The sequence below is a fragment of the Notechis scutatus genome, chromosome 1, assembly GCF_049901735.1.
Source record: "Notechis scutatus isolate UNSWTSFEM ecotype Mainland chromosome 1, rNotScu1.2, whole genome shotgun sequence".
Lineage (NCBI taxonomy): Eukaryota > Metazoa > Chordata > Lepidosauria > Squamata > Elapidae > Notechis > Notechis scutatus.
The window spans coordinates 158852382-158876721 of NC_142009.1; the positions used below are offsets into that span (position 1 = coordinate 158852382).

The 24340-nt window shown below is 36.1% G+C and overlaps 1 protein-coding gene across 16 annotated transcripts in view; it reads right to left on the bottom strand.

Moving 5' to 3' along the window:
• SUPT3H (SPT3 homolog, SAGA and STAGA complex component) overlaps positions 1-24340 on the bottom strand; it is a 257371-nt gene that overhangs the window by 21862 nt on the left and 211169 nt on the right. For all 16 annotated transcript variants that reach the window (XM_026683726.2, XM_026683727.2, XM_087949190.1 and 13 more), the window contains one exon: positions 22394-22504. In XM_026683726.2, the coding sequence (XP_026539511.1) occupies positions 22394-22504 (111 nt within the window). The remainder of the gene's footprint in view (positions 1-22393; positions 22505-24340) is intronic.

The window sequence follows — 24340 nt, forward strand, 5'->3', positions numbered from 1 at the left end:
TATCATGCTGAGAAACAAATCTCAGTGATATGACCACCAGTGAACTCCCCCACCTCAAGCTCAAATATACCAGTGCTAAAATACTTATACTTACTGTGCCGCCGGTTTAATTAAAGAAAAACAAAAGTGCACATAGTTTGCCAAAAGAAGGAAAGCATTTCAGTCAACTGTGTTTTCCTTTAGTAACAAGATCATGAACAAGTAGAGCATGCAACTTTTTCAACCATTGCTCTGTGTTAGATCAGTATATTTTAACATACGGGAAATCGGGAAGTTAAACTCTTATTTCTATTATTAGCTGAATAAGAAAGGAAGAAAGCATAATCAAATGTCCTTTGACTCTCTAGTCCAAATTATAATCAAGAAGTGGGAAAGCAACCCAAATCTAATGTGAAAGTATGTGCATGTGTGCGTGCACGACCGTGCATTTCATTCAAAGAAAATAACAATGCTGTAGAAGGCAAGGCTAACCAATGTATCTTTAAGACAGATTGTCTCCTCTCAGGAAGAGGACAAGCTAATTATAGTGTTCCTTTTAGAGGCAACTCACACATGTAAACTATTATGCAAAATATAAGTGTTTTTTTTCCTCTTCAAGAATGCTCAAGTTCATTAGACATGGTTTTTTCAATGTAGAAAATCAGGCCAGAAATGAAAATAAACAGCTTCTAGTATATGCAACATAATTCCCTCAGCATTTATGGAAATACAGTAAAAAGAGTCCTACAGAAATGTGACTTGACATTTCATGCTTTCCCCCCTTAATCTCATGTTCAGCATTTGCCTATTTGTACTATATTGTTTCCAATTTAACAGTACTTCAGTGAACGAGGATGGCTGTAGTGGTAATAACTATTTGTTGGTGAATATTTTGGTCTAATTTAATCCAACAATTAACAGATACCAATGAAGACTGAACTCATGTTTACAGTACGTATTACATTTACTAGCCTACTCTTGCAAAGGATGTCAGCAATACAGCATCCGAGAAAGATCCTTCCCCAGGTTTTTCAATTTCCAGTACTCCTTCTCTAATAATTTGCCTACTGGGCAGTTTATGCCAAATGGTTCAGTTGATTGACCAGTTACATATGCAAATGCACTTCAATTCTGCTGCAAGTTCAGGTGAAATAACAGCAAACCATCCATGCAAAATAGATGCAGCAGAAATGCACTTCAGTTCAATATATTTATCGTGTCGGATTCTGAGGGAGAGGAGGAACAGCCGACAGAGAGTGGAGGTGTGGCTCCGGAGGTTGTGGAAGAGGCTGGGGAAGGGCAGAGGTCGGTTGGGCAGTCAGAGGAAGAAGGAAACAACTTGACTTACGAGAGAGGAAGCGGCCATGATTCCCCTCATTGGTTGCAGCTGGGGAGAATAGTATATAAGAGAGATGGTTAAAACATAGCGTTGCCAGAAGCAAAGCGTGTTTTATTTTGGGCTGAAGTTATCTTGGTTGGCATCCTTCCAACAGACTGTGCCTTGTTATCTCCTTGAAGTTAGTAATTACTTATCCTGGTCGGTTGTGGAAATTCCTTCATTGTAGTTTGTTTTGGTTTTTTATTTCACCTCTCTCTGCTCATTAAGTTCAGACTGTATTGCTTTCTTTTGAAGACTATTTTTGAATAAGTTTTATCTCCAACTGAAAATTACTGAACAGTGGGGCCCAGTTGGAGGCATTAAAGAACATTTATTTATGTTTTGGATTTTGTTACGTTTGTGTTACACTCTGGGATATCACAATATTCTTTTGAAGCCAAGGGGAGAATATTTTGACTGAAAGCATACAAATGCTTTAGTTGGTATCCTTTTATTCCAAGCTGCCAATTGGCAAGCTTTTGTTTTTGACAATTCTTTAATATTCTGTCATCCTCCTCTGCTGTTGAAGATGGGTGCTCAACCCATGTGGATGGTGATGTAAAACCAGGAAGCAAACCCAAATATCTCTGCCAAAGCACTATTCACCAACGACAGGAATGGCACACTTGCTGTTCAGGATGCCTTCGGTGAAAGAATCACATCCAAAAGGAAATAACAGTCATCTTACCAAATTAATTTTCAGCTTCAGTTGGGAAAGGTTCAATATAATGCTACTTTGGATACCAGGTTTTGTTACTTTAATCCCAATGTGGGAAACATTTGCAATCAGTCTTAAATGCCTTAACTGCACTGAACTCTGCATTGAATTCTCAAAAATCCATCTCATCCTGGGAACGCTTTTTTTGAACTATTACCATCTGGCAGATGGTACAGAATAATAAAAACAAGGACAAATAGGCTGAAAAACAGCTTCTATCCCAGGGCAGTAGCTCTTTTGAATTCTGCTGTATCGTGCAGTGTTGGTGTGGTGTTGGGGGTTTCCGGTTCAATGTGTGAAGGGTGAAGGATGTGTGTTTGTGTTTATTTTCATGGTCATGATGTGCACTGAAGATGGTGTTTGATTTCGTTGTATGAGGTGCAATGACAATAAAGTAAACTAACTAACTAACTGAAGATTTATTAAACTTTGCCACTTTTAGAATATGAAGAGCCATCATTCATCCACAAAACATAACACTTCATTTTACATGTAAATCAGCAGCACCAACTGATTGTAGGTATTAGTACAGTAAGCTAGAGCCAGACAGATTTCCTTTTTCTTATCATCATTGCTCCCATCATCTCCAGTATCTTTCTTGCCACTCCAACAGTATTTCTTCCAAAAGAGAATATAGGTACTCCCTCAACTTATGACCACAATTGAGCACGGTTGTTAAGTGAACCTGGCTTCCCCACTGACTTTGCTTGTCAGAAGGTCGCAAAGGTGATCATGTGATCCCGGGACACTGCGACTTTCATAAATATGAATCACTCGTCAAGCATCTGAATGTAAATCATGCTACAATGGTTTTAAGTGTGAAAAATGTCATAAGTCACTTTTTTCAGGGCCATTGTAACTTTGAACAGTCGCTAAATGAACTGTTGTAAGTCGAGGACTACCTGTATTTTAATGAATTCTTTTTAAATCACTTTTAAGCATTTTAAACAGATTGAGGGAGTTGTTAAAGGATGGATATACTTTATCTTTTTTTTAATCTAAACTGATATTTCCTTATGAAGGTGGAAGAGTTAAGGTTTTATAAGATCACTTATATCATTCATCTTGATATTATGGGTTGGAGGGGTTGTATTGTGTTGCATTTTCGGAGTAGAATAAAAATATTTTCTTTAAAAAACAACAGGAACAGAATTAGAAAATTGTTACTGGCCGCTCTAAAACCTTGGCAGAGTTTGGTTCTTTCTTTAATTGAAAGTCAGTTGTTTTCCCATCATTAAAGACCGCAACACATATTTGAAAGGTTTAAGGGTAGAGATTAATTATGAATGCATGAAAAGTTGACATTTTGGAATAATAATTTTTATTTGAAAGTTGCAAATTATTTTTAATTTACTTAAGCAGAAACGTATTTAATATTCTATATGAATGTATTACGATGATTTCTAAAAAATGGTATACTACATGAGGAATTTTAATTGTCTTAAATTGAGGTATGTTAATTAATTCAATTAAACAAAATGTATTTCTTAATTTGGGTAAGCTACATTTTGCCACTGAAACTTGCAGATTACACTGCAGCAGAGGATACAGGAATGATTTTGTGTTTTGAAGAATATTAAATAGGACTGATTTATTAAAATATTATTATATTCTTTTATTTAAAAAGAATTGGGTATCAACCATTTTACGCTGGAGAAGAAGTATAATGTAGCTAAAACTATAAAAGTTTGCATGGAAATAAACTACCATGCCAGAGTTGTAATTCTGGACCGAAAAACAGTCTTGTTGTTCAACTCTGTCATGGCATAATAACATGGCAAAGTACATATGTGTTATTGTTTACTGTTTCAACTGCAGTTGCTATAGCTTTATAAAGTTACATTTTCTCTTCTTTTTTTAAGTTATTGGGCTGATCCACAAACTGACAGTTGTTCGGGATTTCAAACTGATTCTTTTCCATCCTCTCAAATAATTCTGACTTGCTGCCGTTCTTATGACCACTATTGCCACTGCTGCTGCTACTACTGTTGACTCAGTCAGTGTATTTTGGCACCTGAGCAGGAATGCATCAAAGTAGTGAAATGTAGGAAAAGGTTTGATACAAGCTTTATACATGCACCAATGTACAAAGAAGCTTTAAGTTGCCAAAGTGGCAAATTGACCATGAAATCAGAATTTTGAAAAATCTAGCTTTTTTAAATTTGTCTTTCATCAAGGACTTCCAGTATGTGGAATCCAGATTTGCGTGCTGAGTGGATAGAAGAAGAGGATGAAATAACATGTTTTTTCCCATGCAGTCTCCAGTACTTACCATGCTAAAGGAAGGGAAAGCTACTGGAGAAGGAATGGAAATAGCCTCTCATCTCACACATTCTCTGGGAGAAAGGATGTGTATAGCTCTCTACCTGGCTTAAAGGTCTATTAATTACTGATTGTGGTTTTTACTAGATTCTTCAGTTGCAGAATTATGGCTGCAGAATATTGAGTGTTTTATGCTTTTATCAGATCTGCCATATATTGGGAAAGTTTTGAAGGGGGGGGGGAGAAAAAGGGAAGTTCTGTTTTTAGCTACAGTACTAATATATAGTTTTTCAAACCTCTTGCCAAACCAATGTTCAGTCTAATCCCTGCTCTAGCTTCGTGATTCTTTTTTAAATAGATCTTTCCTTTTTTTTTCCAAATTCATTAAAATACACCTAAGCCCTTCCTCTAAAATCTTTCTTGGAGATTTCAATCTACCTCATATCGACTGGACCCTAAATAATTGTACAACTGAAATCATACACACAACCTTCTACAATGCTATTACAAATCTAGGTCTTGAACAACTAGTAACCAACAACACTAGACTGAACAACTGCCTCGATCTCATCTTCTGCAATAGTTTGAATTTAATTTACGGAATACAAACCAAAGAACCCTTTTCCAGTAGTGACCACAATATGATTGACTTTTGCCTCAACATACGTCCACACAAAAATCACCACAATGATGTCATCCCTAATTGTAACTTCAAAAAGGCAACTATGATCTTATAGATAACGATCTCTCATCCTCGATTGGCAATCTCTATTCACTGGATGCAATACTGTTGAAGACCATTACAACATTTTCTTACTTGAAGTCAAAAGAGTCATCAAACTATATGTTCCAACAACAACTCCAAAAACAAAACAAAAAGCAGATTACCCATATCAATAAGGAAACTTCAATCCAAAAAGAGATCACTCTGGCGGAAAAACAAATCTGGTCACGTTGCTAATTTCAAAAACCGATACAAAAATTATGCCACCAGATAAAGACCGAATGCACCAATTATCACATTAAACAAGAGGAAAACCTTCTAAGCACCAATTCCACCCGTGCTTTTACAATTTTGTAAACAACAAACTAAAAGACTCAAGGTCCATCCCTCCCTTGATAGGACCCGATGGTAAAGACTGCAGCGACGACACCATTAAAGCCAACATCTTTAACACATTCTTCGCTAAGTGTTTGTAAACAGTAATGGATCATGCCCAATGTTTCCTAGCCGTACCACAGATAACAACAATGATCTAATACATATCGATTTTACAATAGACAACGTTGAAAAAGCACTACGCAACCTAAAACCATCTCTATCTATTGGACCGGATGGAATATGTGCCTACTTCTTAAGAAAGCTATCCACTGCCATAGCCAAATCTCTAAGCATAATCTTTGAAAAATCTTTCAGGACCAGCTCCTTGCCTAACCTATGGTTACAAGCCACAGTCATCCCTATCTTCAAAAAGGAGACCCAAGCCTAGTTGAAAATTACAGACCAATCTCCTTATGCTGCGTCACCTGTAAAGTCATGGAATCAATTATTAACCAATCCATCATCCTCCATTTAGAGACAAACAACCTACTCTCCAATAAACAATTTGGTTTCAGAAAAAAACTATCCTGTAATCTGCAACTCTTACACTGCAAAAACATATGGACTACACAACTCGACCAGGGCAAAGCAATAGACGCAATCTACATAGACTTCTGTAAAGCCTTCGATTCAGTGGTACACGACAAACTACTCCTAAAAATAAAATCTTATGGTATCTCTGGACAACTAAATAACTGGATAGAAGCATTCCTGTCAAACAGACAACAAATGGTCAAAATCGGAACGCCCTATCAAATCCAGTACCTGTCAATAGTGGTGTTCCCCAAGGCAGTGTTCTAGGACCAACTCTCTTCATAATCTACATAAACGACCTTTGTGATCATATCAAGAGCAATTGTGTTCTCTTCGCTGATGATGTAAAGCTGTTCAATACCACAGACAATACTACTACCCTTCAAAAAGACCTAGACTATGTATCTGAATGGTCTAACATATGGCAACTTCAAATCTCAACAAATAAATGCTCTGTCTTACATATTGGTAAAAAAATCAGAAAATAAAATACAAACTGAATAGTCAAGATCTTGTTGACGACCCAAGCTCTGTAAAGGACCTGGGAATACTCACCTCTAATGATCTAAGTGCTAGAGCCCACTGCAACTACATAGCCAAAAAGGCATTAAGAGTTGTTAACCTAATCCTACGTTGCTTTTTCTCTGGTAATATCTCACTACTAACCAGAGCATACAAAACATTTGCTAGACCAATACTCGAATACAGTTCATCAGTCTGGAATCCTTATTACGTATGTGATATTAGCACAATTGAGAAAGTCCAGAAGTATTTCACAAGAAGAGTTCTCCACTCTTCTACTCGTTGTAGAATACCTTATGCCACCAGACTCGAAATTCTAAAACTAGAAAACCTTGAATTACGCCGTCTTCGGTCCGACTTAAGCATGGTATATAAAATCATACATTGCAATGTCCTACCTGTCAATGAATACTTCAGCTTTAACCATAACAACACAAGAGCACACAACAGATACAAACTCAAAGTAAACCGCACCAAACTTGATTGCAGGAAATACGACTTCAGCAATAGAGTGGTCAATGTCTGGAATACTCTACCCGACTCTGTAGTCTCTTCCCCAAACCCCAAAAACTTTAACCTTAGACTGTCTACTATTGACCTCACCCTTTCCTAAGAGGTCTGTAGGGGCGTGCATAAGCGCACCATCGTGCCTACCGTCCCTGTCCTATTGTTTCTCTTATTCTTTTATTTTTCTTATATGTACCCATTTCATATATTAACAACTATGTATACACTTGTACTTATTATCTTGTAAACAATTGACAAATCAAATAAATAAATAAAATAAATAAATAAAAGGCTTGTTACATTTACAGTTTCTATTTGCCTTTAAATGTAATTGTATCTAGGCAATATAATTGCTGTGCCATTGCAACATTTCCGTTTTGAATTGGTTTGAATTTAATTATTCTTGCACAATTTTGGTGTTCTATTATTATTTATTACTCTTTTTGTCTGTAGAATATCATACAGTAGATCTCTTCTTTTCCCCCCTCACTGTACCAAATGAAGATTTCTGGGAATTTGAAAGCCTGCACATTTCTTTCACACATTAAAATAAGTATTGTCAATTATAAATGTTTTACTAAATTTCCTTTTATTTTTTGCTTATTATTTGTGATAAGTGTGAATCTATTCCACATATGCAGTGCTCTAAGTGAAATGTTTAGGACATTTCAAATAAGTCACAAAGCAGCTCATGAGAGGGACAAGTAGAGAGACAAGTAGACGAAAAGTTGTCGTCCAGCTGAGTTCATGCCACATGTGAATAGAAACACATATAAAGAAGGTTGAGCATTTGCTGGAAGGAGTAGAAACATATATCACCATACCACCCCAGCTATGAAGCTCCTTAGCCAATTTCCATCATAAAGTTGGCTCTTTTTATACAGGAGACAGCAGAATTCCTGGCCACAGCAGCCTCATTCATGTATCAGCCAACTGGATTATTAGAATGTGACATCCCGGAGAGCTTTCAGAGGAAGGGAGAAAATTTTGCAGTCCTAAGAGCTATTCTGGAGGTGGATGCAATAAGGGAGGGATGGAGGGAGGGAAGAAAAGAAAGGAAAGAAAAACTATTTTCCAGGGCCATGAAAACTAGGACCAGTGATACAGAATATGAATTGCAGCTTCCTAGATTTAATTTAAATTCAGAAAAACTTTGTCACTGTAAGTTCTATATAACTGTTGGAACAGTTTACCTATGAAGTTGTTATGTTTGATGATAATGATGATTTATTGTAGCCACCCATTACAAACAACTCTATAGTTCGTTCTAGGGGGAGGGGAGGGGAGAATTAAAAGGGGTTGGGCAACAATCTCTTAAGGGTGGCTTAATAGTTTTTCCTGCACATTTCAGAGCAATGGGATAGATGATCCATGTAGTCCCTTCTAACTCTATGATTTGACGACCTTATTATCAAAAAAGAGAAGCATCTTCCCCCTTATAAAAGTTAGTTGGGCTGATGAGAACTGAGCATAAACTTGTCTTCAAAGCACAGTAGTGCTAAGGTATCAGTATACTGCCTTGCTTTTTATCAGTCAAACTTCTGTGTCTATCATTAAAAGCACCCTTTCATTTGAAACATATATTATGCATTCCAATTCATATTGCTTAAGACAAACATGCACCTGATATTTGCAAGTGCTATGTCTTCTTTTAGAAAAATCAGACTTCAACAGGCCTGAGCCCAATAGGACCAGACCTATCTGTCTGGAATTTAACAGGCTTCATCTTCTCAAAATAGGTTTGTTAAAGTAATTAATAATTTACTATCAGACTGCAGTGCTAAATGGAAAATAAATCAGGTATGCGTGTAAGTACTTTCCATTCTCACTGCCGATTCCTATAGTTCAATGTAGAGGTTTCTGAAAAGATTGGCTGCACTCCGAATCTCCAAACAGTTGTGCTTTTTTGGGCAGAGAATTAGAGGAGAGGGAAAGCTTGCATGGAATTTGCCATTAACAGCAATTTACTCCATTTTAGCTTTAAAAGGAAATTTACAGGCAAAGTTCCTACAAAAGATGTTTCCGTGGTTTTAAAAAATATTTTTTCTTTCAATTTCATCTGTTCTAAAGTTTGTAATAGTTCCAGTATTCTGTTTTATATGACCCATTTAACAACATCAAAAACACCTTAAAATTATAGCTTTAGAATAGTACATATTTAGTAAGTATTTAAATACTTACTGGTAGTTACAAAAGTAGTTTCAACTAAGATATAGTTAATATTTAAATGAGTTTTTTATTTTTTAACTTGGTTAAAGTGGTTCACAAGACCACTGAAATAAATAAAATAAAATATAGGGAAAAGTATAAAATGATAATATCAACATAATAAAAATAGATTAATTGGAGCTACTGGTAAGGATAAATCAGCTCAAATTCTGGGGAAAATCTTTAAAGTAGGCAATTTCCTAATCTCTGTTTGGAGTAGTTAAGTGTCATAGTTACAAGTTATATTTTGGTTGCCCTAAAACTTTTTTAAATAGCCAGGATCATCAGTGCCTCACTGCACCTACGTCTGAAATTGCTCTATTTTTAATGCATATTGAACTAAAGCTCATATGCACTCTGGGATGTGCTTTCTGCAATTAGCTAACTTAATTTTTCTGCACAGACTGTACAGTTTCTTCTAGAATATCATGTGCATTCAACACACACTGTTCCCAAAAAAAAAAACCTGAAGCAAGAAAACAATGGTACAAACAGCTTTAATAATCAAGGTCCAATAATATGATGAAGAAACCAAACAATTTCACTTTCAAAACCACAAGTTTGTTTATCAGTATCAAAGATGATATTGCATGAAGTGTTTTGAAAAACTATGAAGTGTTTTTCCCTTGAAAGAGATCCATGGATGCTGCAATGTGATGATATTCCTTTGTTTTTTTTTCTTTTATCATATGATGAGCTATCTTATGACCTACTCCTTGTTTCTTAAAATAAATTCTGTGATAAAATGTTTTAGCAAAATCTACACAAAAAGAGAAATGGTAAACAGTTTTATTTTCTGGATGTTCAAGGTCTTTTGTAGATATATTCTCATGAATAATTATCCAAAAATTATTTAACTACTTTTAAAATTAAAGATACTGGAGTCTGTGTTCTCTAAAACCTTTCTCATCCAAAGCTTCTAATAGTTTCAGTATTTCTTTTTTATTATTTTGAGAGATATGTAAAATTTGGCCATAAAGCTTAATTATTCCTAAAAACATTTATTGAATTTAAAACCGATATCCTTTAATTTGTTAGAAATCTTTTTTTATTATCCATTCAAAACCCAGTTGTTCACTGATTTGATGGAAGACAACATTTTTAAATAGATAATATTCAGCTTATTCTGCTTTTAATCAGACTGACACATATCCCAACATTCCATCACACTTCTCCAGAATTTTGTCACATTTTTTGTGCCAGAAAAACAAAATCTAGGAAAATGCTTGATTCTTAATTGAAGCATTGCACATTAGAGGAACAGAATTTAATGCTTTGATTGTAATAAAGCAAAGGAGGTAGGACATTTGAATACCTTTCAACACCTCCAATTTTCAAACACTTTTCTTTTCAGTTTAGAATAGAATAGAACAGCAGAGTTGGAAGGGACCTTTGAGGTCTTCTAGTCCAACCCCTGCTCAGGCAGGAAACCCTATACAATTTCTGACAAATGGTTGTCCAAGCTCTTCTTTAAAACTTCCTGTATTGCAGCATTCACAACTTCTGGAGGAAAGTTGTTCCACTGATTAATTGTTCTAACTGTCAAGAAATTTCTTCTTAGTTCTAAGTTGCTTCTCTCCTTGATTAGTTTTCATTCATTGCTTCTTGTCCTGCCTTCAGGTGCTTTGGAGAATAGCTTGACTCCCTCTTTTTTGTGGCAACCCCTGAGATATTTTAAGACTGCTATCATGTCATGCCTAGTCCTTCTTTTCATTAAACTTGACATATCCAATTTCAGCAAGTGTTCATTATGTTTTAGCTTCCAATCCCCTAATCATCTTTGTTGCTCTTCTCTGCCCCCTTTCTAGAATCTCAACATCTTTTTTACATTGTGGCAACCAAAACTGGATGCAGTATTCCAAGTGTGGTCTTACCAAGGCATTATAGAGTGGTATTAACACTTTAGTTTATTATAAGAGTTTAATTTAAATATTAAGGTTAATATTAATATTAAGACAATTTGAGACCTTTATTCTAGCTTTGATTTTTGAGAATCCTGCTGGCATTCTTGCATTCATCAGATTGTTTCCTTTCTTCTAATACCCTCCTATGGGTCTCTTAGGCAGGAACTAGCTAACTCCTTTGTTGAACTGATAACAGTCGATGTTATCAGTTAATGATGCTGAATCATATAATTCTTGGAGTTGTTCAGAGTTCCACTTGAACATTTCTAGAGATAATGTTGAACTATGGAATGGGAAGAACTGCAGAGAAGAGCTGTAAGTGCTATTCTGAAAAAAATCAGCCTGATTTCATCCTGCGAGAATTATTTTTATGTGACATTAAATATTATTCCTCTCAGGTATTTATGACATTGATATTTTTTCCCCTCTCAGGTCACCTTCACTTCTTTTTTAGGCAAACAATTTTAAACTAGGTTTTTTTTTTTTTTTTGCTGTCTTTGGAACAAATGTCAGTTATGCTGAATGGGCATGGAATGTTACTCAGGAATATTACTCTTTAAGATGGCAACAGGTTAAACTTAGAGCTGTGCAAACTTTGAAATGCCACATTCAAATTAAGCTTGGCAAATCTCTCAAAAAAGTTAAGCATTGGCAAATTTAAATCATTTTTGACTCTAAACTGGTTCCCACCCCCCTTAGCTCTGTGCCATCACATGTGAGTTAAAACCCACAAAAACCTGCTTGCAGTGGCTTACTCTATTTTATCTTCTTGCTATAGCAGATACTCACGTCTTGCCAACTTTTTTAAAAAAAAATAAAATCTTTTTTTTAGAACCAGTAAGTTCTTTATTTGGACATAACGGCAGTCAGTGTGCCTGGGCCTACATGTAAATTGTTTGCAGGTAATATGGTTGGTTTATTTAATAAGAAGATCAAATAAAATGTGCATTATATGTTATTGGGTACAATCTTGTTGTATAGTCTAATAAATTTGCAAAGGTTTGTCCTGGGCCTGTCACAGTGGTGGGCTTCAAATAATTTAACAACCGGTTCTCTGCCCGGTTTCTGGGTGGGTGGGGCCATGGTGGGCGTGGCCATGGTGGGCATGGCCTTGTCCTCCGACACCATCCTGAGAGTGAAAACGGACTGTGGAGGGCCCGTTTTCCACCTCCCCAGGCTCCGGAGGCTTTCTAGAGGCCAGAAATAGGCCCGTTTTCGCCCTCCATGGGAAGAAGATAAGCAGAGGAAGTCCCATAGCAAAGTGAGGCCCTGTACGACACCATGCTATTAATAGGTAAGCATTTGGAAATTCTACCAGTGGCTGAAAAGGGCTGGACTTAAAAGACAGCATTGAGGCACTGATCACAACAGCACATAATCAAGCAGTGAGCACCTGATCCAAAGAAACAGAGATCAATCATATGAGACAGGATCCAAAGTGCAGACTGTACAAAGAGGCCTCTGAAACATAGTCCAACATAAAGTAGTAGGATGTAAGATTAAGGCATTGAATGGCACACGCAAATAGCTGGCATTGTATACAGAAACATCTCCACAGTGTATGACGTAGACCCTTCCAAGTCTAGATGGCAGATTGCACAGGCCAGGGAGAATAACAGTGCTAAGATCCTGTGGGACTTCCAGATGTACAGGCAGGTATTGGCCAATCAACCAGACATCATGTTAGTAGACAAGGATCAGAACACACTGATCATTGATAAATGTAGTGATGCAACATAGCAATACCAGGAAGAAGGAATATGCAAAGCTGGAGAAATACCAGGACCTGAATGGCAAAGGATGTATAAAATAAAGGCCAAAGTATTCCCAGGGGTGATAGGAGCACTTGGGCTCCTAAACAGGGAGAGTAGTTTCAACAGATCCCAGGAACACCATCAGAGCTCTCTGTCCAGAAGAGTGCAGTGCTAGGAACAGCTACAATCCTGCAGGGAACCCACAACCCCAGGCTTGTAATAGAGGACCCAAGATTGAAGAAGGCACATGCCACTCTTAAGGGTGAGAAAGAATTGGGGTTTTTTATATCCAGACACGCAGTGTCTCTCTCACACACTGTACAAACAAACAGACTTTGGTTAGGAATTACCAAGCTATGGTTGGCAAATTGGGAGGAACAATTCACAACCACAACTTTATAATTATATTTGGATGGAAAAACATAGATTATCTGGGAACAGCAGTACACAAGGAATACATGAAGAATTGGGATCAAATAAATTGTCTAAAAACATTCAGAGCACAGAAGATCTCCTACATTTCTTATACAGGTAGTACTCAACTTACAAGTGTTGGCTTAGTGACCATTCAAAGTTACAATGGCCCTGAAAAAAGTTACTTATGATCATTTTTTACACTTAATACCGTTGCAGCATGTATTACATTTGTATGCTTGACAATTGATTCACATTTATAACTGTTGCAGTGACCTGGGATCATGTGATCACCTTCTGCAACTTTCTGACAAGCAAAGTCAATGGGAAAACCAAATTCACTTAACGTCCATGTTACTAATTTAATAACTGTAGTAATTCACTTAACAAACGTGGCAAGAAAAATTGTATTAACTTTCCTTTCCTTAGGGCCAATTGTTAATGATCCCTCTAAGTTTCTCAGTGGCCTGACTGCTTGTCTTCTAAGAAATTGGCCAGTTAACCTTTTAAACCTTTTAAAAGAACCTTTAAAATGTTTCTTCTGTCAGCATGTTGAAGAAGTTGGAAGAACTTTTATGTGGTAACATTTCACAATAATTTAAATGATATTACTGTTGGGATAGGATAATGTTTTTTAGATGATGATGATGATACCGGTACTAATTTATAAACTGTGCTTTGGTTTTTATTGTTTGTTTACATATAAATGAATAAAATAGAAGTATCTTCCTGCAAAATTTCCACAAAAGTTAGTTTGCATTTAAATGTATGATATTAAAAATAAATATATTACGTATGATATTAAAAATAAAGCTATTATTATTATTTAAAAAAATTAATACAGCTGCTTCTCATCTCTGATAATGCCTGAACTTTATGTTCTAACGCAGGTCTGAAAATCTTTATTATGTAGGTAGGTTTTTGGCACAGGAAAGGATAGAAAAAGGAAGGACTCAGCTCCTTCCTCATTATAAATAGTACAGTTTTCATATGAGACTTGGGGACAGACTATTGCTTATTTCTCTCTTCTACTTTTTAGGGACATCCAATATAATGTGGAGGTTTTTTTTAAAAAAAAATCTTAGATTTTCATGGAAATAAGCATGCTTAAAACAGCCGATGAAGGAGAGCTTATTCATTTCAAGAGGCCATTTCTAGTGGAAGGGCTGAGCTTCTGGCTCTGGAGAAATTAGATTCTAAATAGCTTTGTAGCATCAGCACTGTGGAAATACAAAGCTTCTTCTGGGATTCCCACTTTGTCTCTATAGGGATATAAACAATATGGGGCATACAAGTCAGTTTGGTTAAAAGAGCAACTCAGTTAATACTGGTGGTATTTCTGGGAGTTTATAAGAGTAGCTTGGGCAATGATCAGAAGCAGTCATCACAACAGCTATCTAGGTAGAGAGTCAATATGAATGCTCTTCCATAAGGAACATAGCTTGATCTCACAGTTGATACATTTCTTGGCTATTATTAGTTCTATTTGATTTGACCAGCTCACTAAATTCCAGGTAACTTAACTAATAACAACAGGAGCAAAAACAATCACTTTTCCGCCTAGGACAGATGAAATGATAAACTGAAAAGCAGAAGAAAATAACAGAAAATCAACAATTAAGATCAGCCAAAACATTTCCAGAGGATGTCACTAATAGGGCTTCAACTATATCAACCAGAAAATAACTCAATGAAAGATTGGAGTTAAGATCCTTGGGACTGGCGACTGCCAAAAGTCTCAGAATAACATTTTCTGGAACAACGCTCTGTACAAACGTCCATATTTACTGCACAGAAACATTAATTTCATTGTATCAGAATATTTTTAAACTATAAACTCTTGGTCAATCTCTTTAAATCTTTTGAAAGTGACTCAATCAACTATTAAAAATATTGAACTTTAAAATCATTGTCAAGGCAATAAAAGCTTCCATATTAATGTACAGATATGTATCCCTGGGTAATCCATCAAAAATGCTTAGATGTTTTAGAACAATTTTATTGCTTTTATTCAAAAGCCATCATTATTGTGTGCATGATGTACATAATTAAATCTATTTTAAAATTATTCCCCAGTTGAGTATTAAACTCAATTGCACTCTGCAAACATTGCTTTCAATAATGCTTGTTCTAAAATACGTGGAGCTTCTAAAGCTTATTTTAGAAATCCTGGATTCCTTTCCAAAAGAGGTGCCCCCCCCCCCATTAAATTCCAAAGGAGTACCTTAAGATATTTTTCAATTGGTCATTTTTGGCATACTTTTGTATTCAATGTTGCATCTGAAAAAGGAAACAAGCAGAGGTTGTTTTTTCTCATCCTGTAAGCTCCTGTGTAAGTGGTTCAGCACTGACTTCGTGAGGACCAACAGTAGGAATGTGTCTTTATCCACAGGCAGCAAAAAATGTATCATCTCATCTTGGAGTAATTTATCCAATAAGATGATTTAGGGGATAGTTCAATGGCACCAGTTTTGGAAGGCCAAAGCAGAGGGAAGGAATATAAATCAAAGGTGACTGGCAGGTAAAGGATATATGCAGCAATCAGCCAAACCATGTGCACCCTGGCACAAATTCAACAAGATCATTTATAAAAATTTTAAGTCAGGAATACACAAAAGGGGGTCTGGTGCTAACTAAATCCACAGATAGATTACACGCCACTGAAATAAACACTTCCAGATGCTGGTGTACAAAAACCTTTCACAGAAAGAAATGTTTTCTTTCATAAATTTGAAGGGAGGAACCTCGGGTGAAGGGAGAGGAAAACAAGGGCTCCATACTGAGACCTGGTTTCCTACCGCTTTTACGGAACTAGTCATTTTTTTCCAAAATATAAAATGTGACACACAAAAAAACAATATGCTGAAATTCAGCCCTACTAAGTAAACTTCAATACAGCCATGTTTGGGTAGCAAAAAGACTATCTTTGGGTCTTTTATGAAGCACTTAATTTCGATGCAGCTCAACTGACAACACATGCTATATCTTACTGATGTTTGCCCTGAAGGACAATGGTGTTTCTTGAAGACTTTTACACACATACACCTCTCACATGCTATGCATAAGTGAAAAAATAATAATTATGCAAATCATATAGACAGAAACAAGGTTTTGAAGAGTGTAGAAGAGTGTAAGTTGTTAAGAAAGACTGCCTAACATATCAAAGTATGAAAAGCCTCAACATTTTTGTGCAGTTTAAGATTAATACACTTTAAAATGAGGCAAAGAAAATTACATTACACTGTGCTTTTTATTATACATGTTATATTTGATAAAATTTATTCCTCTTATATTTTATTACACTGGAGTAAAAGGGTATTATGACACATATGCTTATTTTTAAAATGTATTTGAATCAATAATGCTTTTCAGAGTTCATTTCCAATCATGAATCCAATCATGACAGAAATTATTCTGAGATTTCTGAACCTCGTTTGCAGAATCTTCCCACAATGGTTGCAGGAACTGGGTATGTCTAGTTTAATGAAAAGAAGGACTAGGGGAGACATGATAGCAGTGTTCTAATATCTCAGGGCTGCCCCAAAGAAGAGGGAGTCAAGCTATTCTCCAAAGCACCTGAGAGCAGGACAAGAAGCAATGGGTGGAAACTAATCAAGGAGAGAAGCAACATAAAACTAAGGAGAAATTTCCTGACAGTTAGAACAATTACAAACAATCAGTGGAACAACTTGCCTCCAGAAGTTGTGAGTGCTCCAACACTGGAAGTTTTTTAAAAAATATGTTGGATAACCATTTGTCTGAAGTGGTGTAGGGTTTCCTGCCTAAGCAGGGGGTTGGACTAGAAGACCTCCAAGGTCCCTTCCAACTCTGTTATTCTATTCTGTTCTATTTTGTGGGGAGCAGAGAAGGAGTATAACTTTTTTTGTTTAAAGGAATTTTAAAAATGTGACACTTATTGACATGTTTCAGTATGGACTTTTACCATCATGAGTTGAAGGAACTATCACAATGAAACTTGGGGAAGGCTGCACAACTTTATCAGTTGCATTAGCCATATCCTTGCTATCACCAACAGCTGATATTAACAAGATAAATTATTTAAACCTAACATTTCAAAAGGAATATGTGTGTTCAGATAAAGGAAAAGCAAGAAGATGACACTGGCACTTTTTCAGTCCCCTTGTAAGCATTTTGCATACATTCTGTATCCATTCACATATACATTTTATGGTTATAAAGTAAGTGTTTTTTGAGGCCCAGAAGCAATTGCAGTAGGAAATGGCACCTTGCCAGCAGAGAAAACTGCCAATCCCAAAAGCAAGCAAAGGTAACAGTTTGGGTGGGAGAAAGTTATTTAAGAAAAAAATAGCCAAAGCTAAAGTAAATGACAGTAGCTGAAGAGGATGAATTTCCAATGCTAACACAAATAAAAGAAATAAAAGAAGGAAAACTATTTGTTTTTCCTACATTCCTCAATATTCCTGAGGCAGTCAGATTTCTTTTTCAAAGTTAAAGTGGAAATATTTAATTTCTAAATCTAAATTTCTAAATTTAAATAGCAACCTTTGGAATACATCAAGAAAGGTATCAAGACATTTCTGTCAATGGTTTTGCACTAATTACATTCTTATTCATTTATATACTTTGTTCTATATTTATTTACCATATTTTTCAGACTATAAGACGCTCCGGGCTATAAGGAGGAAAACAAGAAAAAAAATCTGCCTCTGCCTCCTGGCATCCATCTGGTATTCATCTGGGTAGCATCTTTGCAGCAAACAGCAAACAGCCCAGTCAGCTTCAGCACATTATCGCAGCCCCAGCACATAGCTTGTCAGGGCTCCGCTCCGTTATGCCCACTACCAGTTGGTCAGCTTAGCTGAGCTGCCGCCGCCGCCGGGGAACACTGGAGCCTTCACTGCCGAGCAGCTGATTGGTGATTGGATTTGCCTCCTGGAATATCAACTGTTCCAGGCAGCGGGGATTGTTGCAGCTCATCCGCCACAGCCCGTTTGCTGGCAAATAGGAAGCGGCAGCTGATTGGCAACGGACCTACCCCCTACCCCCCCCAGTGCAATATTTGCTCTATAAAATGCACACACATTTCCACCCACTTTGGGGGGAGGGGAAGTGTGTCTTATAGTCCAAAAATTATGGTATATAACTTGATTACAATGTCTTAAGAAAGCATAATATTTTAAAGAGAATACTACATATTAACAATATTCAAAGTAGTTACCCATATCCAGACATTTAGATACAAATAGATGAAACAGTTTTAAAACATTCTGTGACAATTCTGATTTTATATCAAGTACTATCAATAGATTTTAGCGCTTTTTTGAGTTTTTTAAATGCATCTAGTTGGCATTTGTATGATGTGAGACTAGATCAACTACTCCTGTATTAGGAGTAGGTATACTGAACTCAAATAACATACAACAGTTGTAACTGAAAAGTTTTACAGTTTATGATATCAAAATCACCAACCAATTGTTATTAGCAATAATAATGATTACACAAGCAATATTACATATTAAGTCCTAAACAGTATAATTATACAAAATGAAATGAGATCAATAAAGCCCAAACTTGGTTCTCTTAATATATGGTATTACTGCAGTGCAATGTACATAATGAAATGTTACATTATCAAATCTGTGCTAAAAAAAGCATCTCAGTTACAATTCAGCTCAACTCTGCTATATATAATTTTAAAATATGCATGAATATGTAGAAACCTCCAAACAATGGCCTTCGGTAAGCTAAACAACATGATATATAATCTAATCATTTGCCTAATTATTTTCCTTCTCTGTAGGTACAGCCTTTGAGAAACCTAAAAATATCATTTATAGGAAATTATAACTGGTATACAGATATTATGTCTCCCACTAACTAAGTGATATTTGATATTGAGCAAATTAGAAATGCTGTTGGTGACACTATATATTCTCCAGACTCTAGCCAATGAACAAATGCCCACATATATACTTTGGCCTTTTTGAAAAGCCAATTCTCTGTTTGTTTTTTTCTATTTACCCAATTTAAATACCATTTTCAAACAATTGGTTTCAGCACCAAATCAAAACTGGCTACATCTGTAACACACCCATGTTGGCAGAAAAACAGCTTTTTCTGCAATATTTTGTTTCAAATAATAATGGAAGTGAATTCTTGGAAAGATAGAATATTGAATTCATAAGAATCAACAATATTTGGGGATTGTTATTTTTGAAAAACCTGGCTACTCTTTTTTATTGTGAAATTATATAGACAAGACGATGGTGATGTCCTTTAAATTGCTTTCCATGGTGGCCATCTGTACATGGCAAAGTCTTTGTGTGTCCTGATATACCACCTACAACAAGCTATTTCTCAACTTTATTTAAAGCCCCATTGAAGAAATAATCTGATGCAAACCATGAGCATGATTAGTTCTGCTCAAAAATAGTTATCACAGGAACAACATAGTGAGGTTTATTATGCACAGCAGTCTTTAGTTTTCCTACTTTGTTTTACCTCTTGAATTGGACAGATATGAAATTCAAACTAGGGCAAATCGTCAATAAAGAAAATATTTGGCAAATGGAGAAGCCTACATATTTCTTTTAAAATAATTTTCCTCATATAGCTTCAAATTATTTCCAGTTGAGAATGCCAATTTATTTATTTTGTTAAAGACACCTGTTGGCTTAATGCAATAACAGTTTCATAACCTCAAAGAAATTCATGTTTCCAAATTTTAATATTTCAGCATAAAGCAACATTATATTTTGACTATTTATGTTGTCAGCACAGGTGGATTAATCTTAAATTAGCAGCATGTATGGAAGAAAGAACTGTATCTACCAATGACATAGTCATATACTTTAAATCAGTGGTCGCCAACTGGTGATCCGACCACTGGTGATCTGTGAGGAAATTTTGGTGGTCTGCAGAGAAATGTCACCCTCAAAGCAATTAATCCAGGCTGCGCAGGAACACAAGGCTTCACCGCCCACATGGCCCACGGGAGCACAAGGTTTGAGTCACTTGCATTGTGAACAACATGAGGTAGTGAGGGGAGGGGGAAAAGGGTGGAGGGGGAACTTGTCCCACTTGCCCCACATGCCTGGCCTGGGCACCGGGGTGCTTCTTTCTGCTTCTTTCTTTTTCTGCTTTTGGCTGCATGCAAGGAAAGCAGCAAAAGTCTTTCCTTCTCTCCCCCAAACTCTGCCAGAAATGAGTCTTTGGGACCCTGCAAGGCATCCTGCTCCAAGAGGCTGTGCCGGCATGACAAGTCTCACAAAGACTCATTTCTGGCGGAGTTTGGGGGAGAGAAAGAAAGACTTCTGCTGCTTTCCTTGCATGAAGCCAAAAGTCTCTCTCAGTCTCCCCCTGAGAATGGAGCTGGAGATGGTATCCTGCAATCCCAAATAAAGAATGATTGATCAGTAGGAAAATGGAGTGGGGAAATTTCCTTCAGACTTTTTTTGGGATTTTCCCAGGGTCTCTGGTCTGCGGGATTTAAAATTATGAGTTGGTGGTCCCTGAGGTCCAAAAGGTTGGCGACCCCTGCTTTGAATGAAGATACACTATAGAGCAGGGATGTCAAACTGACAGCATCATGTTGCTGTCACATGATGTATTACACCTTTTCCCCCTTTCCCTAACTGGGAGTGGGCGTGGCCAGCACATAACATATCCGGCCCGTGAGCTTGACACCACTGCTGTAGAGTCTCAGCAAAGGGAAGAAACATAGAAACATAATCTGTAATTATGTATGCACTGAAATGATGTTAATTGTATTACTTTTAATGATTTAATTTTGCTATATTAGCTTCCTTGATTGGCACACACAGTAAAATTTAAAAACTAATTCTTCTGCATCCATTTTCCATCTGCATTATAGACAACAAATTGTTAATTGGCAAAGCCCTAATTCAGACATGAAACACAAATAGCAAACTCACGTAGAGGCAGTGGAGACACTAATCTGGTTCAAGCTAAGAGTTCAAATGCAAAAATCATTTTGGGTAAATTTCATATTGTTAACACTCTGATTATATTTTAAACAAATATCTCTGAATGCAGAGATAATGGGGAAGAATCTAGACCCCTTGAAGCACATCTATGCCATAAGATCATCCATAGAAAATACCAACCCAGAAACAAGAACAGGGACATCACAAGCATTATAATATTTTCCTTAATTTTTCCCATTCCCCAATAACTGCACTCTAAAGTGACTAAGATTATACATATATTGGTGTGGAATTAAAACTTAAAGTTTAGAATTTATAAGTTGATATGTGGTATCAAACTGTTAAATTTATATATTGCACATTATTCCATGATTAATTTTCTCCATACACTAAATCAGTGGAAATTGTCCTAGAGTCAACTTCTATCTTGAAGCATATTGTCTGCTGTGTGACTTTTCCCCAGAATACTCCTCATACATCAATCCAAGTGAGGTCTGAGAAGAGGTGCAACTTAATCCAGGGCTGTTAAACTCCCGGCCTATGGGCCGGATGCATCACGCACTGGCCACCTCCACACCCGGTTTAGCGAAGGGGAAAAAAGTTCTGATACATCTTTCTAATCGAAAGCTCAGCGTCTTAGCCACTGAGCCACCGCGTCCCTATCAATAGGGCTGCATAGAGTATTTTAAAAAGTGTGATTCACATTACTGTCAGTAAAACATATCTACTCAACACATCTGAGAGCTAGTGAAGTATAGTGGCCATGGTGTTGGACTAATAGAGATACCCATTTACTCCCATTAATGGGAATTCACAGGATACCTTTGGATCAGCTACCAGCCCAACCTAGAGGCAAACATTTCTTTCTTAAATAGGAATTAATCTTTGTTAGAAGATTGATCAATCCACTAATTTTAGAATATTTAAACTTCGTTGACACTAGGAGTACTCAAAACAAAAATTATTCATCATTAAAAATATTAAAACAAAAATTATCTTCCTTTGCCCTAAATGAAAGGAAAATATTGTTTCAGTCCCCCAAAGAATTATTCCATTTTTAAAGAAAACTAGAGTTGCCACAAATTGCACTCAACAATTCCAAGTCTTCTTCATTTGACCACTTGAAAAATCAAACTTCTCTAAGATTATAAATATAGCTTCTTAAATCTTTGTTATTACATACTGTGTAAGGGGAAAGGGGTCCAATCTTGTGGCCATAGCGTCGAATGGCCTCTCTGATGTGGGCAGGCTGGATGGCATCACTCTGGGCTTCTGCACCACAAGCTGCAGTACTCTGCAACAACAACAGCAACAACAACAAAGCACATTCATTGTTATTAAGTTGAAAACACATAACAAGCACACACTGTCAATTAATTAAGAAAACTGACCTTTGTAGAATTTGTTTATTTTTTTGGAAGAGACATTCCTTGTCACACAGTTCATATTAAAATAAAATAAACTTCCATATACAGAGCAAAAAGGAAAATTATCCTAGAAGATAAAGAACAGGAAGAAGGGGGCTTTCCAGAAGGCATTTTTCTTGGGTGGGGGGGGGGAGGGCTACTTTGGAAGCAAGCAACATTAAAACCATAAGTCCATAGAAAACAGAGAATTTAAGAGAAACCTTTGTGCATCAATTGGGGCTTAGAATGGGATCACCACTTCTGATATTACTAAAAGCTGGGGTTTTTCTTTAGGTCAAGAAAGTGAAAGCATTCACTTGTTTGGTATGATTAACTCTACCAAACTTCTTCTGATTTTCCTAAAGGGTAGTCTTTTATTTCCCCTACATGCAATTTTGTCAAAATTGTAGTTGTGAAGCTTTTTTAGTAAGTCAAGTGATACCAGTGCTTAGAGTTGCCACTTTATTAATATTATGTTTTTCAGTCTCTAAAGTGGATTTGTAATACTTTCAATGATTGCTGAAGTGCCCAAAGTGTGATGGGAAAATCTATCTTTTCTGATAGTGATAGTGATTCCTAGCTAAATGAGATCTTAAATGAGATCTCAATTTGGGCTTGCAAATGCCATAGTGCCCCCACAAAAAAGGAAGTGCATGTGTGTGTATATACATATATATATATATATATATATATATATATATATATGTATATATATATATATACAGTATATGTGTGTGTTTATGTTTGCATCTATAATACCACATTATATACCTATGGTGCCAAGCTAACATACATTTATTCTGCTTAAAGACTACTAACATTTTCCAGAAGAGGCTTTGTTGAGCCATATTTATTATCAGACACTGACTACTTATCTATGATTCTGGCATTTACATAGTTCAGGTAATCCTCGATTTACAACAGTTTCAAAGTTACAACAGCAATGGAAAAAGTGACTTATGACCATTTTTCACATTTACGACCATTAGAGAATCCACCAGGTTAAGTGATCAAAATTCAGACACTTGGAAACTAACTCTTATTTATGATGGTTGCGGTCATGTGTTCATCTTTTGTGACCTTCCGACAACCAAAGTCAAATGGGAAGACAGATTCACTTAACAATTGTATTAGTAACTTAACAATGGCAGTGATTTACTTAACAATTGTTGCAAGAAAAGTTGTACAATGGGGCAAAATTCACTTAACTGTCCCACTTAGCAACATAAATTTTGGGCTTAAGGACCACCTATATTTCATTTTCAAGCAACATTTTTCTCATGCTTGAAATTTTGACAAATAATTTCTAACAATCCAAAACTTATTTCATTTTTTAATATCATTTATTTTATTTATCACTTCATTATTATTTTGTTACTATTTTAAATCTCAATTTAGAGTAGTTCACATTTGAATGACTAGAAGTTTTTTTTAATGAATTTGAAAAAAAAAATTCTATCCAAAATGAATCTTCATGGGAAAATTATTCCAAAATAATAATATACAATAAGGAAATGGATCTTGTTGAAGCACAGTCACAAGATCACCTAAAATGGCTGTCAGATCTCATAAACAAATCATAACTTCCAAAGCAACTTAGATTTCCATATGCTTTCCATTCAAATTTCCATTTAGCAGCACAAAAATGAAACGTGCTGGAGATTAATTGATTGATTGATTCTTAATCAAATGCCAACAGCTTTGGGTAGCTTACAAACGGTTAG